This window comes from Hydra vulgaris, chromosome 12 (assembly GCF_038396675.1).
Source record: "Hydra vulgaris chromosome 12, alternate assembly HydraT2T_AEP".
NCBI classification, from domain to species: Eukaryota; Metazoa; Cnidaria; class Hydrozoa; order Anthoathecata; family Hydridae; genus Hydra; species Hydra vulgaris.
Window position 1 is genome coordinate 71,204,472 of NC_088931.1, and position 14,028 is coordinate 71,218,499.

General features: G+C 28.2%; 1 protein-coding gene across 5 annotated transcripts in view; it reads right to left on the reverse strand.

Annotated features, from left to right (window-relative positions):
• The window catches only part of LOC100205253 (dual serine/threonine and tyrosine protein kinase), a 39,270-nt gene that overhangs the window by 19,464 nt on the left and 5,778 nt on the right, over nucleotides 1-14,028 (reverse strand). For 3 of the 5 annotated variants that reach the window (XM_065814298.1, XM_065814299.1, XM_065814300.1), the window contains exons 2-3: nucleotides 1,942-2,128; nucleotides 18-713 (exon numbers count right to left, since the gene is read on the reverse strand). In XM_065814298.1, the coding sequence (XP_065670370.1) occupies nucleotides 18-662 (645 nt within the window). In that variant the 5' untranslated portion in view covers nucleotides 663-713; nucleotides 1,942-2,128. The remainder of the gene's footprint in view (nucleotides 1-17; nucleotides 714-1,941; nucleotides 2,129-14,028) is intronic. The other 2 variants (XM_065814301.1, XM_065814302.1) reach the window with 1 other exon arrangement.

The window sequence follows — 14,028 nt, forward strand, 5'->3', positions numbered from 1 at the left end:
CAAAAAATGTAAAATACCTTATCTTCTAAAGTATCGGCATCAATAGCAAAGACAATAATTGGTATGACATCTTCTTCAAATTCTTTTAATATTCTTTCAACACAATTTTCGCCGTTTGATGGCGAGCAAATAATTTCTGCTCCACTTTTCAACAATGGGTGATCCAAACACACCTCTGCAATAGCAGCAGTATGCGCTGGATCATTGCAATCACAACCACGAAGCTCGATATCAGCTCGGGGGACTGAGCGCCATGTTCCCTCGTAGGCATCAAGTGCAGCGGCTAATTCAAAATTTTCTAATAAAACTAAACTAAGCGTAGAATAAAAGCCATGTTTTAAACGTATCATACGCCACATAACATTTGAGTCATTTTCGACAATCGGTAAAATGGGTTCTCCAAGAAGTTCATTTATAACGCACACTTTAGCGTAACATGATGTACCTAACACAATTATTGCAGGAGGCTTATCACATGTTTGAGCAAGTTCGTGGTATTCAATATCCGGAAATAGAGGCGAAGTTGTATAAGAAGCATTAGGTGAAAACTGAACAAAGTTTTTAATTTCACGAAACGTTTTGTCAGTCTCTTTTTTTACTTGTTTTAACAACTTTGTATGTTCTTTAAACTTATTTAGTTCGTAGGGTATGTTTGACACCATATTGATTTGCAACTTCAACGACAAAAGTACTATCAGCAATTAGATTTCAGGCTTGAAAATAAATAAAAAAGTTAATGAAATAGTAGAATATGTAAACAAACAGATGTGGATAATAAGTCTACATACATACATACGTACTTACATACATACGTACATTCATACATGCATACATACATACATACATACATACATACATACATACATACATACATACATACATACATACATACACACATACATACATACATACATACATACATACATACATACATACATACATACATACATACATATATGCATATATATATACCTACCTACCTACCAACCTATCTACCTACCTACCTACCTACCTACATACATACATACATACATACATACATACATACATACATACATACATACATACATACATACATACGTAATGAATGTATGTATGTATGTATGTATGTATGTATGTATGTATGTATGTATGTATGTATGTATGTATGTATGTATGTATGTATGTATGTATGTATGTATGTATGTATGTATGTATGTATGTATGTATGTATGTATTATTATTTATTTTAAAAACTTTAAATTTTATTAGGATAATTAAAATGCTTGTTTTACAAATTTAATTTTGTGTCTAGTAAGTTATTTTGAGAGTTAAAAATTACTTGTTTATTCATCATTAAACTTACTTAAGTTTATTCGCCACTAATACGGGTCTTCGCAACTATTCTTACACTTTAAAAAATATGCATTTGTGAAATATTGTACTACCTTTTTCTTCTATTCGTACACTTTCAAAAATACTCAATAGTTTGACATAACACTCCCTTGCACCTTTACTTGAACACTTTAAAATGTATGCAACTATGCAAACCAACACTGCCGTGCGCAATTATTTTTATCCATTAGTATGAACTAATATTATTATCGCCTCTATTGGTGAACTTTAAAATAACTGCATAAAACTGTATGTGATATTAAAAAAGAAAAAAAGGAACACTTAAGAATTAAACTTTTTTGTCTTAATATTTAAAGTTTTGGTGCGAGAGCTCTTTACCCAATACTCTTAACAAATTAATTTGCAGCGTAAGCGTTACAAATCAATTTGTAGCGTGTTATTTAATTGTAAATATATTTTATATTTTTTCAAAGAATTATAAAATAAAAAAACAAATCATGAAATAAATAAATAACTATGTTTAAAGTACACTTACTAACATATACAACAAAATAAACAAGCTAAAAATATAGAGCTTATTAAAGTAAGATAAAAACTTAATTTTACCTAGTCTTAAAAAATTTATAAACATTTTTGAATGTGCCAAGATTTAATCGCAAAGATATTTTTTTTCAAATAATTGTCGTGAATTAAAAATTATGCAGATGTTTTCACCATACAACTAGGTTTAAACAAACATTTTGAGTTCGTGTCACTGTCACTAATGTTTGACCACGTGAATGTGTTTACTTCTCTATGAATTATTTAATTCTTAAGGTAAATAAGTTTAATAAACATTCGTAACAAAATAATTGTGTAAAGTATGTATATGTATATGTATATGTATATATATATATATATATATATATATATATATATATATATATATATATATATATATATATATATATATATATATATATATATATATATATATATGTATATAATTATATGTATATATATATATATATATATATATATATACATGTATATATATATATATATATATATATATATATATATATATATATACATATATATATATATATACACATATATATATATATATATATACATATGTATGTATATATATATACATATACATATATATACATACATATATATATAAATAAATGTATATATATTATATATATATAAATATATATATTTATATATATATATATATATATATATATATATATATATATATATATATATATATATATATATATATATATATATATATATATATATTGATATAGATATATATACATTTAATGATGGTTTTAAATGCTAGTAATTTACTTTGAACATTTAAAACTATTTTGAAAACAGATAATATACTTTAGAATATCTAAGTCCACGTTAAGTAAATGTGATTCAGTCTTAAAACTCTCCAAAGTGTAGTTAAAGCCTTGTTTTCTATTCAAAATATGAAAAAAACTTTCAAAATAAAAGGTTCGCAATATTTAATTCTGTAAGAACTTATTTTAGGATTTAGTCTAAAACTTCGGTAAAAAATTAAAATATAAAAAAAATAAAAAGTTTGTTTTTTCTACTTCTACAATTCTACTTGAAGTAGCCACTCTATGCTTTAAACATAAACAGTATCCCTTGGCGAATATTGGGTATCTAAATATTCGAAGTCCCAACTTCACGTAAAGGAGTTCTGCAATAAGCATTATTTTTTTCCAAAATATATCCTGGAAGCATGTCTTTGTTTATAGATTTTTTTAAATTTAGTTTAGTGAGTTTGTGTTGCGTGTAAATTTTTTACTTCTGATATTTCGTTTTTCATCTTGTTTCTTGTAACATTGCCAAACAAAATAACATTGTTTTGTAGTATGTAACTTTAGGTTATGTAAAGTTACATTTTACGAAGCAATGTTACTTCTGATATTTTGTTTTTTATCTTGTTTCTTCAAAATAAATTTTTTAGGCAAAAAACTTATGCATCAAATAAAACACAAAGGTTATTGTAAATCAAGTTGATGAAAGGTCATTAAAAACCACTTCTGGGGAAGGAGTACTTTTACTCTTTGCATATCCTTTCGAGAGGTAAGTGCATTTTAAAAAAGTTTTATTTTTAAAATGCACTTTTAAAAGGTTTTTGATCAAATAAAATTGAACAGGTATAATGTTTATTATAAATTAACTTTATCAGAGTGCAAACTAGGTTAGAGGTTAGCGAAAAGGTCAAAAACAAAAGCTGATATATCAAGTTTTTTAGTCATTTGCAATCAATATGCATGTAAAAATAACAAAGAATGTTAATTTTATAATGCAGTTGATCATTTTGTTAAAATACTCGAAAAGGAGTGAAAATATGTGTGAAAATATAAATTATCTGAAAACATTGCCAATGCTGTTACTTATAAAATTAATCTATCCTAGTAGAATGATCCTAGTATTTGAACCAAAAACTATAGCTCAAGAATTTAACAAATATTTCACTCATATAGGACCAACACTGTCTGCAAAAATCCCTTAGACCAAATCTTTGTTTATTGATTATTTAGAACCCCTGGATAATTGCATTTGTTCAGATGAGTTATCTTCTGAATTAATGTTATGAGTTTGAAAGAGCCTTCAAATCAGTTTTAAAAAAATAAAGCAATTGGAGCAGATCAAATTAATGGAAACTTGATTATAGATTGCTTTGAACAACTTAAAAACGTTCTTTTTAAAATCTTTAGGGCTTCTATCCATCAAGGAATTTTTCCAGAACAATTAAAAATTGCAAAAATTATTCCTATTTTTAAAGAAGGGGACAAATCTGAAATCAGTATTTATTGCCCCATTTCTGTTTTCTCCACAATTTCGAAAGTTCTAGAAAAAATTATGTTCAACGGAATATACAAATATTTTCATGATAATAATCTACTTTACATCAATTAATTTGGTTTAAAGAAAGATAACTCAACTGAACATGCAACACGTGAAATCTCAAAATCATTAGAAAAATCACAAAATACACTAGAAATTTTTATTGACCTATCGAAAGCTTTTGATACGGTCGATCACCGTATTTCGATTTATAAACTCAAATACTACGGAATAAAAAATAAAATTTTAAAATGGTTCAAAATCTATCAAACCGAAAGCATTTTGTACCATTTAACAATGATTATTAACCCACTTTTCATAATATAACCTGTGGAGCCCTACAAAGTTCAATTCTTGAACCTCTCCTTTTTTTAATTTAAATAAATGACTTAAATAAAGATTTAAAACTAACGAGCATTATGTATGCAGATGATACAAACGTATTCCTTTCTAACTATGATATTGCTAAATTTTTTAAAACAGTGAACAAAGAACTCAGACATATATCTAATTGATTTAAGTGTAATAAGTTAACCTTGAATACTTATAAAACAAAATGGATTTTATTTCATTCGATTAAAAAAAAGCGTTTTCTCCCATCAAAATTACCTCAAATTGATCAAAAGGAAATAAAAAGAGATTTTTGTTACAAAATTTTTGGTTTTTATTTTGATGAAAACATCACTTGGAATCACCATATTGATTATATGAGCACAAAAATTTCTAAAAACATGGGGATCCTACATAAATCACAGTCTCAATAAGAAAGTCTTTATCCAACTTTATTACTCATTTATACATAGTTATTTAAATCATGCCAAAATTGCTTGGGGAAGTACAGAAAAAAGTAAGTTGCAACGTCTTTATCTCCGTCAGAAACGTGCAATTCGTATAATCAATTTTGCAAGTCGCCTCTCTCATTCGAAACATTATTTTATAGAAATGAGAATTCTGAATATATACGAGTTAAATGTATTCAATTTTTTTTTTTTGTATATATGTGGATAAATAACTTATCCCTAGCTGTCTTCAAAGATCTTTTCTCTTTTAAACTAATCAGTTAATATATTTTGAGAAGTGAATAACTTTTTAAATGAACTTTTGTCAAACAAACTTTTCTCAATTTTGTATTACCTATTGAGCGCCACCTTTGGAATAAAGTTGTTTTGCCGAATTTTAATTTTGAAGTACCTATCATTTTTGGCTTTTTAAAAAAAAACTGTAAAACCTCATTCTTTCATAAGATAGTATATTGAGTTATTATTAGTAGTAAAAGTTAAAAATATATTTTGGTCTACTTTTTTTATTGTTTATATACATGATTATGTTTATAGAAGTTTATTCCTATTTATTAAAAAGATAAGTTATTTTATAATTCTTGGGTAAAATTTTATGTCTTAGCTAGGCAGTTATTATGGACAATTTATGGTAAAATATTGTGAAGCAGATCATACAAATTTTAGTAAGCCTCCTTTGAAAAACACTTTTTTTGGTATTTTTTTGAATTTTTTTATTGTAACTATAAGTAGCAACTATGATCATTTGTTTTAAAATTTTTCTAAAACTGTTTTATCCTGTTATTTGCTATGCATATTGATGTTCATTGCCGTATTTGTCAATATTTATTAAGTTGACCGACAAATTATTGCCGTATTTGTCAATATCTATTAATTTGACCGACAAATTACTGAAAACTGTAAAATTATACATAAAAAGATTTGATATAAATATTTGCAGTATTTTACAATTTTTCTTGATTTAAAGATGTTATCGATTAACGAAAGGCAAAAAGTAAGGAAACTTTTTTTGCTAAATTTAAACTATTTAAAAATAAAGTTAGCAATAAAAATAAAGAACTAATGATTTTGAGGTCATAAGTCGACCGCTATCTTTAAATAAGTGCGTTTAAGCCTTAGCACAGCGGTTAGTAGGCTTGCCTCAGAAGCTGGAGATCCGTTGTTCAACGCCAATTCTGGGCAAGTTTTACAACATTGGTAAGGAAAGAGCGTAAATTTTCTTACAAATGCGCTTCCGCGGTATTCTGTGATAAGACCGTAAGGAAATCTTGGGGCACCAAAACAAAAAAAATAAAAAAAATCTGACTCGCCACAACCTTGCTAGGAAACTTTCGACTTTATAAATCAATATATTAAAAAATGAAGGCTGAGGGAAATTCGGAAAAAGTACCGTTTTTTAAAATAAAAATAAAAGAGGTTCTTAAAAACTAAAATTCACCAGAGCAGGTTAAATTATCTTCTAAAAAGTGAAAAAGTAATGTAAATCCAACACACTGTTCATAAAATCTGTTAGATTTAGCAAAAATTTATCAACCAGCCCCGCTCTACCCCTCTCTAAAAAGCCGTATCACGGAGCACCATGTAATAGCATTTACTGAGACAGTTTAACTACTTTCCACACTTATGTTGCTCATATGATTTGAATGGGCATCAAATGAAATAAATATATATAAACTATATATCCATATCTTAAATATAATAATAGTATATAATACATCGTATCAGAGGTGGAAAAAGTAAAAAAATTTTACTTAAGAAAAAGTACTGTTACTTAAGGGAAATTTTACTCAAATACAAAAGTTACCGGTCAAAAAGTTCAAGTAAAAGTAAAAAGAAGTTAATTAAAAATTCAGAGTAAAAGTTACTGCATCACTTTTTCAACAGCCTGTAAGGTAACAAAGCTGTTGAATAAAAAAACAAAAGTTACGTAGTCTATTCTTTTCTGTATAAATTTAATCAATAAACTTTTTGTTAAGTTTGAGAAGCAGTTGGTTTTCAAAGTTGGCCAATTTTATTCTTTCCTGCTTTGCAGTAAATAAGAGTCCAGCACCGCTGAACTCTTATTTACTGCACAAAGGCAGCAGAGGCAGGTAGACCAGTTTGTTCAGTTTAAGAAAAAATTTTGATGCGTGGAAATGAGTTCGACAAATCCATTTTGATTGAACTGCTAGCAAGGTACCCATCAACCTCCTCTTTACCTTGCAATCTTCTCAATTTCATTGACGAGAGGATATCTTCTTCATTTGATGAATGTTGCCCAACCTGCTCCACTTCGGCCATCTCGTCAATGTGTTGTCTCGCATAGACCAGATCTGTTTAAAAACAAAACAATACATAATGTATTTTTAGCAATGCAAAGATTCATTTTATTGTACTTAAACACGATTAAGTAGTAAAGAAGTAGACAAAACAGATTACATTATGATTACATTATGATTACATTATGATTACATTATGACATAAAAAAAAGGAAATCATACCTGCTTCTATTATTCCAGTCCTATCAGTCCTAGTGTTCTAGAACTTTGGAATAAGAATTGCTGCAACAATCAGTTCTAGGTTTTGCATCATTCTACCAAAAGGTTTTTGGACACCATCCTGAATTGCTTTAATAAGGGGTAGACACTTTTTGGAGGATGTCTCAAGACAGCCTAATTTTGTTTGTAACTGAAAGACCACTGGAAGGAGCCATTCCATCTGTGTGTTGGTCTCAGACTGAAGAATGTCCATTGTTTTAACAACAGGTTTCATACAAGCACAATATTTCGTCAGGAAAACAATTTCAACTGGATTCAACCTTTAAGACCCACAACAAATGCAAGTTTATTGACATTTTTTGCACGAAAAGGTGTGAAATATATATTTAAAAAATATGAGAAGAGGTACTTTAAGTAATTATTTCAATCATTATTATTTTATACTTATTTGATTACAGTAAAAAATTATATAAAAAAACTCACATTTTTACTTTGAATTCTTCACATACATTTCTGACAGCATTGGGGCCTTTTCCTTGTATGATCTTTAAGATTCTCTCCACAACAATGTATGTCGAGTTCCACCTAGTCTGATTTGGTCTGATGCGCTTGAGCTTGCATTTCTCTTTAATAGTTTCTGCTGCCAAGTATGACCGACCTGTCATACTTGGCTTAGATTTAGGCTCTTGGCAAGAATCTTGTTCTGATTCCGACTCTTCCTGATTTTGGCTTTTCTCACCAAAAATACTAAATGCTTTGATAAGGTTTTAGGCACTGTCTGTTGTGGTTTTCACCACTTTTCCTCTTATTCTGTATTTACAATAAATGTCATCAAGAGTGCCTGCCAGGACATCATAGGTGTGTGACCCCCTCAATCTCTGGCAAGCAAGTGCGTCGGATCTCCTTTCTAAGGTTTCCTCGTCAATCCAATGAGCTGCCACCGCTATGAAACTTTGCTGGTGTACAGACCAGCAATCAGTAGTTGTTACAACATACCTGACTTTACTGAGGATTAAGAGCTAAGTCTTCTTTAACTGAATGGCAGAGTCATCAATTCTGATCCGAAGAGACAGTCTGGATATAGCTTTGCAATGCGGATTTAGTGCATGTAAAAGTTTTTTAAAAGCAGGTTGTTTAACCAAAAAAAATAGATGAAGACCGTCACAAATAAATTGGATCATGAGTTTGTCAACCTTTTCCTGTGACAAACATTTGTTTGCACCCATAACAAACATGTCATTTATTTTTCCTTGCATTGCTTGGATTTCTGGTGGTTTAAGGTTTCGCTTCCTTGTTGTTGCAAAGTCACTGAAGGCCTATATCTTTGATGGATGTTTTTCTGTAAAAAAATATTTGTCATTATTTTAACCAATTTCATATTCATTTAACATGCTAAATTTAAAATTTTGCATGAAATCTTTTAACACCATATACTATTCGGTGTTAAAAGTGTTAAAATATTATAATAGTATACAATTAATATTAAATTACCTCAACATGCTTGCGGAGGTTTGAGGTAGAGTTTTTATATGCGGCTATTTCAATCAACTTGGGCAAACACAGTTTACACTGCGTGATAAAGCTGTTGCCTTTCTTGCTATTGAAGTCAATGTGGTCGCTTAAATATGGCCCCGGATTTGCTTCAAAAGAAGTTGGTTGCAATTCCAATTCAACTGGATTTGCATCTGATTTGTCTAACTCCATTATATCTTTACTCATTACTTCAAATTGACAGAAAACGAACGTCAAGTTTGTCGACTTTTTTTTATTAAAAATCGATGTTTGGTTAAAGATATAAAAAAATTTTTTTTGCATTGAAAATCTTTTTTTTGGTCGTAAAAAGTGAAAAGAAATCAACCTAAAGTTAAAAGTCGTTATGAGCGTGCTCAACAATTTTTTTTAAACAGTTTAAAAGTGTCTCCTTATTAAAGTGAGCAACTCAAAAAAAAAAAACTAAATATATTTAAAACTATTATATTTAACTGATATTTTTAAGTGTGCGTTTATTAATACAAATTATACGATTTTAAAATATGTCATTATATAAAACTCATTTCATCAGTTAAAGCATGTTATTTTTTCCAGCTTGCTAAAATAAGGCATAACTATATAAATAACTATAATTATATAATTAATTGAAAATAGCAACTTCTTGTTAATAGTACTTGTACTTTACTACGTTTACATTTTGTACGCAGTTCATCGGTGTACGTGTCTTCATAACTTCATTTAAAACATTAATGAAAACTATAAGGAACAAAAAGTTATAAAACAGGCGCCATTTTTTATTAGCTAAAAAGAAATTAAATCATAGTATTTGTGAAATTAAACAATACTTAGTAAATTTTTTTACTCAGTAGCGCATTTGATTTCAAACGTAGCGAAGTACAATACTTTAGAAAAAAAATACTTAAAAGTAAAAGGACACATTTAAAAAAATACTTAAAAAGTAGAAATTCACAAAATAACTACTCAATTACAGTAACGTGAGTAAATGTAATTCGTTACTTTCCACTTCTGTATAGTATATATGATAGTATATACGATAAAAATCTGAAATTGTTTAATTGACTCACCTAACTATTTTTGAAACAACTTTGAAGCGTTCAAAGCTAAAATTTTAATTTCACTGTTTTGAGTAAAAATCACAAAGGGGTATCGGTGGTTCATACAAATTTTTTTTGTAGTTGGCTTTGTCACCGTACTAGTTCATACACCGTATTTAATCTAATAAATAAGATTTGAATGCATTTGTTTTTCGTTGTCAATGGCATTTATGATCATTTTATAAATAAACGCGGTACTTACAATCTAACAACTGAATGACTTCTTAATTAATTGACTGCAATAAATAATTTGTATTCGGGGGTAAAATGTAAAGTGTCATTAATTTAACCGTAATCAACCATGGCGCAGTGGTGATATTTTAGTGTTCAAAAAATATGACCATATAAAGTTTAAACCCCCTCAATTTAAGGGGTTGGAACCTTTTATGGTCATAATATTTGAACGCTTAAAAATTATACTATGAAACTTAAAATTTCTCGATGAATATAAGTCTAGTTGAAAATAGTTCAAAAATATTTCATCAATTTATTGCACTTACGTTTGAGGCAGGGGGGGGGGGGCTAAAATTTGTGGCTTTTTTGTTCCCAAGCTCCAATCATCGCAATTTTTTGCAAAGCATCCTTATTTGTGACATAAGTATTAACATATAAATGTTTGGAGTTTGCTCCATGTCTGGAAGTTTGATGTCTCGCAGACCAAAAAATGCTGGCGTTACCCCTGTATATATGTATCAGTTTTATACATTTATACAATTAAGGCTTTTCACAACAAAACCAAGTAACTTGATCAAAAAAATAAATTTTAAAATAAAGTCTAAAAAAAGGCTTTTTAAATGTTTAGAGCATTTTAAAACTTTTTAAAACAGTCTCACCGTTTTTAAATAAACCTTACATCACTGTACTTTTTAAGAGTGTTACAGTTTAAATCATTTTTACTTCAGCTTTTGTAAGCTAATTATTTAAGTAGGATGACATGAGATAGAAACCGTTATAAAAGAAATATAAAATTTTTTTCTATTTTTTATCCAAGTTTCTAAAAATACAAAACGTTCAAAAAATAGCGGAGTTCTAAACTTTATATGACCCTATCTTTTGTGCACAAAAATATATTTTGATAAAATTTAAGATCTTATTATAAATTATGATCGTCCTTAAGATAAAAATAAAAAATGTTTTAAAAACTAATTGTTTTAATAAAAATGGATACTGTTTTTAATCAAAGTGGATACTGGAAGAAAGATAAACTTTTATATTTTTTGAGAACATTTTTGTGCTTAATTGTGCTGATTATACTTTGGGAAATTTTACTTGGTGTTTAATAATGTTATTCAATAATGTTTTACTTTAAATTTTACGTGATGTTCATAAACATGGTATTCAGGTGGTGTAGTTTTGGTAACCCTCAGTCTTCTTTAGGTAATTTTGCATCTAACAAGCACGGATTAATGCCATTTTTTAAAAATTGCATCTTTAAAATGCAATTATACAATAAACTTATGAACTTATATGCAAACTGAATTTAAGAACTTATGTTCAAACTGAATTTAGGATCAACAAAGTCTTTGTTCACTTAAATCAATAAACCATTTCAATCCAAAGATAAATATCTTTTTATCTCTATTGACAAAATAGAAACATATACATCTGCTATTTTCTGAATAAGGTCTTCTTCTTTGCATGTTCATTTTGAAAAAAAAATTTTTTTTAGTATTTTCTGTATCAAATTATTTTCGTTTTATATACCAATATTCTAACAAAGTGATTTTGTGCGGGTGTCTGCCTCAAAAACTCTCAAAAAACTGTTGAGGTTTTTTGACGGTATTTTTATTCTGCTAGAACAAAAACGCCCTCAATAAACGTTACCATTACCTTCTGGTTGAGGGAAATAAGTTTTTAAAGTTATGACCCTGTACTTTTTTTTGTGGTTATTTAGGTGCTCCAAGAAGTTCTTCTAAGCTCTTCTCATAGAACACCGCGAAGTAGTATTTAATCAGAAAGTTCACACCTCCTTCTTTACCAAAGTTGCATACAAGGTCAAAGCCAGTTTCAAAACATGGATTTATTTTGAGAAAACACGTTAAGTTTTCTGCAAAACGCGTTAAGTTTAAGTAAATTAATTTTGAGAAAACGACGACACACTGAACTATTCATAGTTGCACATCAACAAAATTGGTATAATCTTTGTCTATTTCTAAAAAAGAAAATCTTTCAATCTATCTAATATTTAAGTAGACGATAGATAGTAAATGAGTTATAGTTTCATTATAATTTAAGGATTGCGGACTCATTTCATTATCTTTTTATTTAAAGTTAAAAAACTTTTCGTTTGCAGGTAAATAAAAGTATGCCATTTTAGAAACATTTTCGTTTAATTACCATTTCAAAATGACTTTCGTTTACTAATTTTTAGTATTTATCTTGCTGATTTCTCCACATTCTCTATGGTGTTTTCAAAATTTGAAATTTAAAATTACTAAAAAGAAATTACAATAATACAAAAATAATAAAAAGAAATAAGTTTCATTATAAATAATAAATGAAAAAATGAGTTTCATTAAAAAAATTCTTGGAATGATGATTTTGATTGTTAATTATTTAGCTTGTCCCTTATAAATGTAATGTATGTATAATCGATGTATATAAATACATCAAAAATAATATTTTGTATAAATTTTAAATATTTGGAATATTATGCAAAAAATCATGCGGAAACCCATACGGATATCCAGGAATTATGAAATTGTCATACACTAAATTTTAATGATTTCATGCAAATTTAAAAAATAAAATAATTATTTTCGAAGTGTGAAACTGCTAAATAAATTTAACAAACTTTTTAAAATTTCAATCATTTTTCAGGATAATAGGGGAAAGACGCCTATGATGGCATAGCGCCTATGATGGCATAGCGCCTATGATGGCATAGCGCCTATGATGGCATAGCGCCTATGATGGTATACCGGTCATATTTTCATTAAAATTGGTTTTGGTAAAAAAATGATTAGACCTACATGACTATACTGACTTTACATTAGTTTTAGTGAAAAAACGTCCCTTGAGCACAAGTATTGTTTTTATAATCAACAAAAATCGATTTTGGAATGTGCTGTTGTAGTTTTATTTCCTTCATATATTTAAGATTGTGATTTTACTATTAACTGTGCAGAAATGAAATTTTCATGCATTTTATATTCAAGTTTTGTGCATTTAGTGGAATAGTTACTTTAATTTTATCTTTTGAACAAAGCAGACACAGCTTGTTTTAATGAAAATGATGACTTTTACCCATGATGGCATACTGACGAGTTGGGGGTTTTGAAATATTGACGAGTTGAGAAAACCTTTTTTATTTGTAAGAAAAACTTATTTTTAAGTAAAGTTAAAAGAAAGCGATGCTCCAAAATTTTTTTTTGGTCCAAAAAATACGTAAAACGCAATATATCCTATGCGCATGCGCAAAATTTTACAATGCTGGTGTGTAGCATGAAATGGTAAATTAGGATGGTTTCGAGTAATTTCTGACTTTTCTGAGAGAAGACTCTAAGGTTAAATGAAATCATTAAGTTACCCTCGATCCTAACTAGCCCCATCCTCCCCTATGCCATCATAGGAGCAGTGGTTGCCTATGATGGCATACTTGTGCTTTTTTTTACAATAAGAATAACTTATAAAAAAAATAAAACTGATGAAAACTCCCAGGGTAATTATTGTTCAAGATGTAACAAGGAATGTATCCATATCAAAACTTTTATTATTGTTCTAAAAAATTGGCAAAAAATAAATTTAAAAAAATCACGTTTACCAAGTAGATCATTTTCTTACCTGGTAAATATATAACAATTTTAATTGAATTTAATTAATTAAAAAATATTTTAATTTGGTTTTTTCTGCAATTTGCTTAAATAAAATTATTACTTGCGCTGTTTTTGTCAACACATTGTTTTAAAAGTGCAGGAACGAGAGGGTGGGGGTGGGGGTAACTTTATC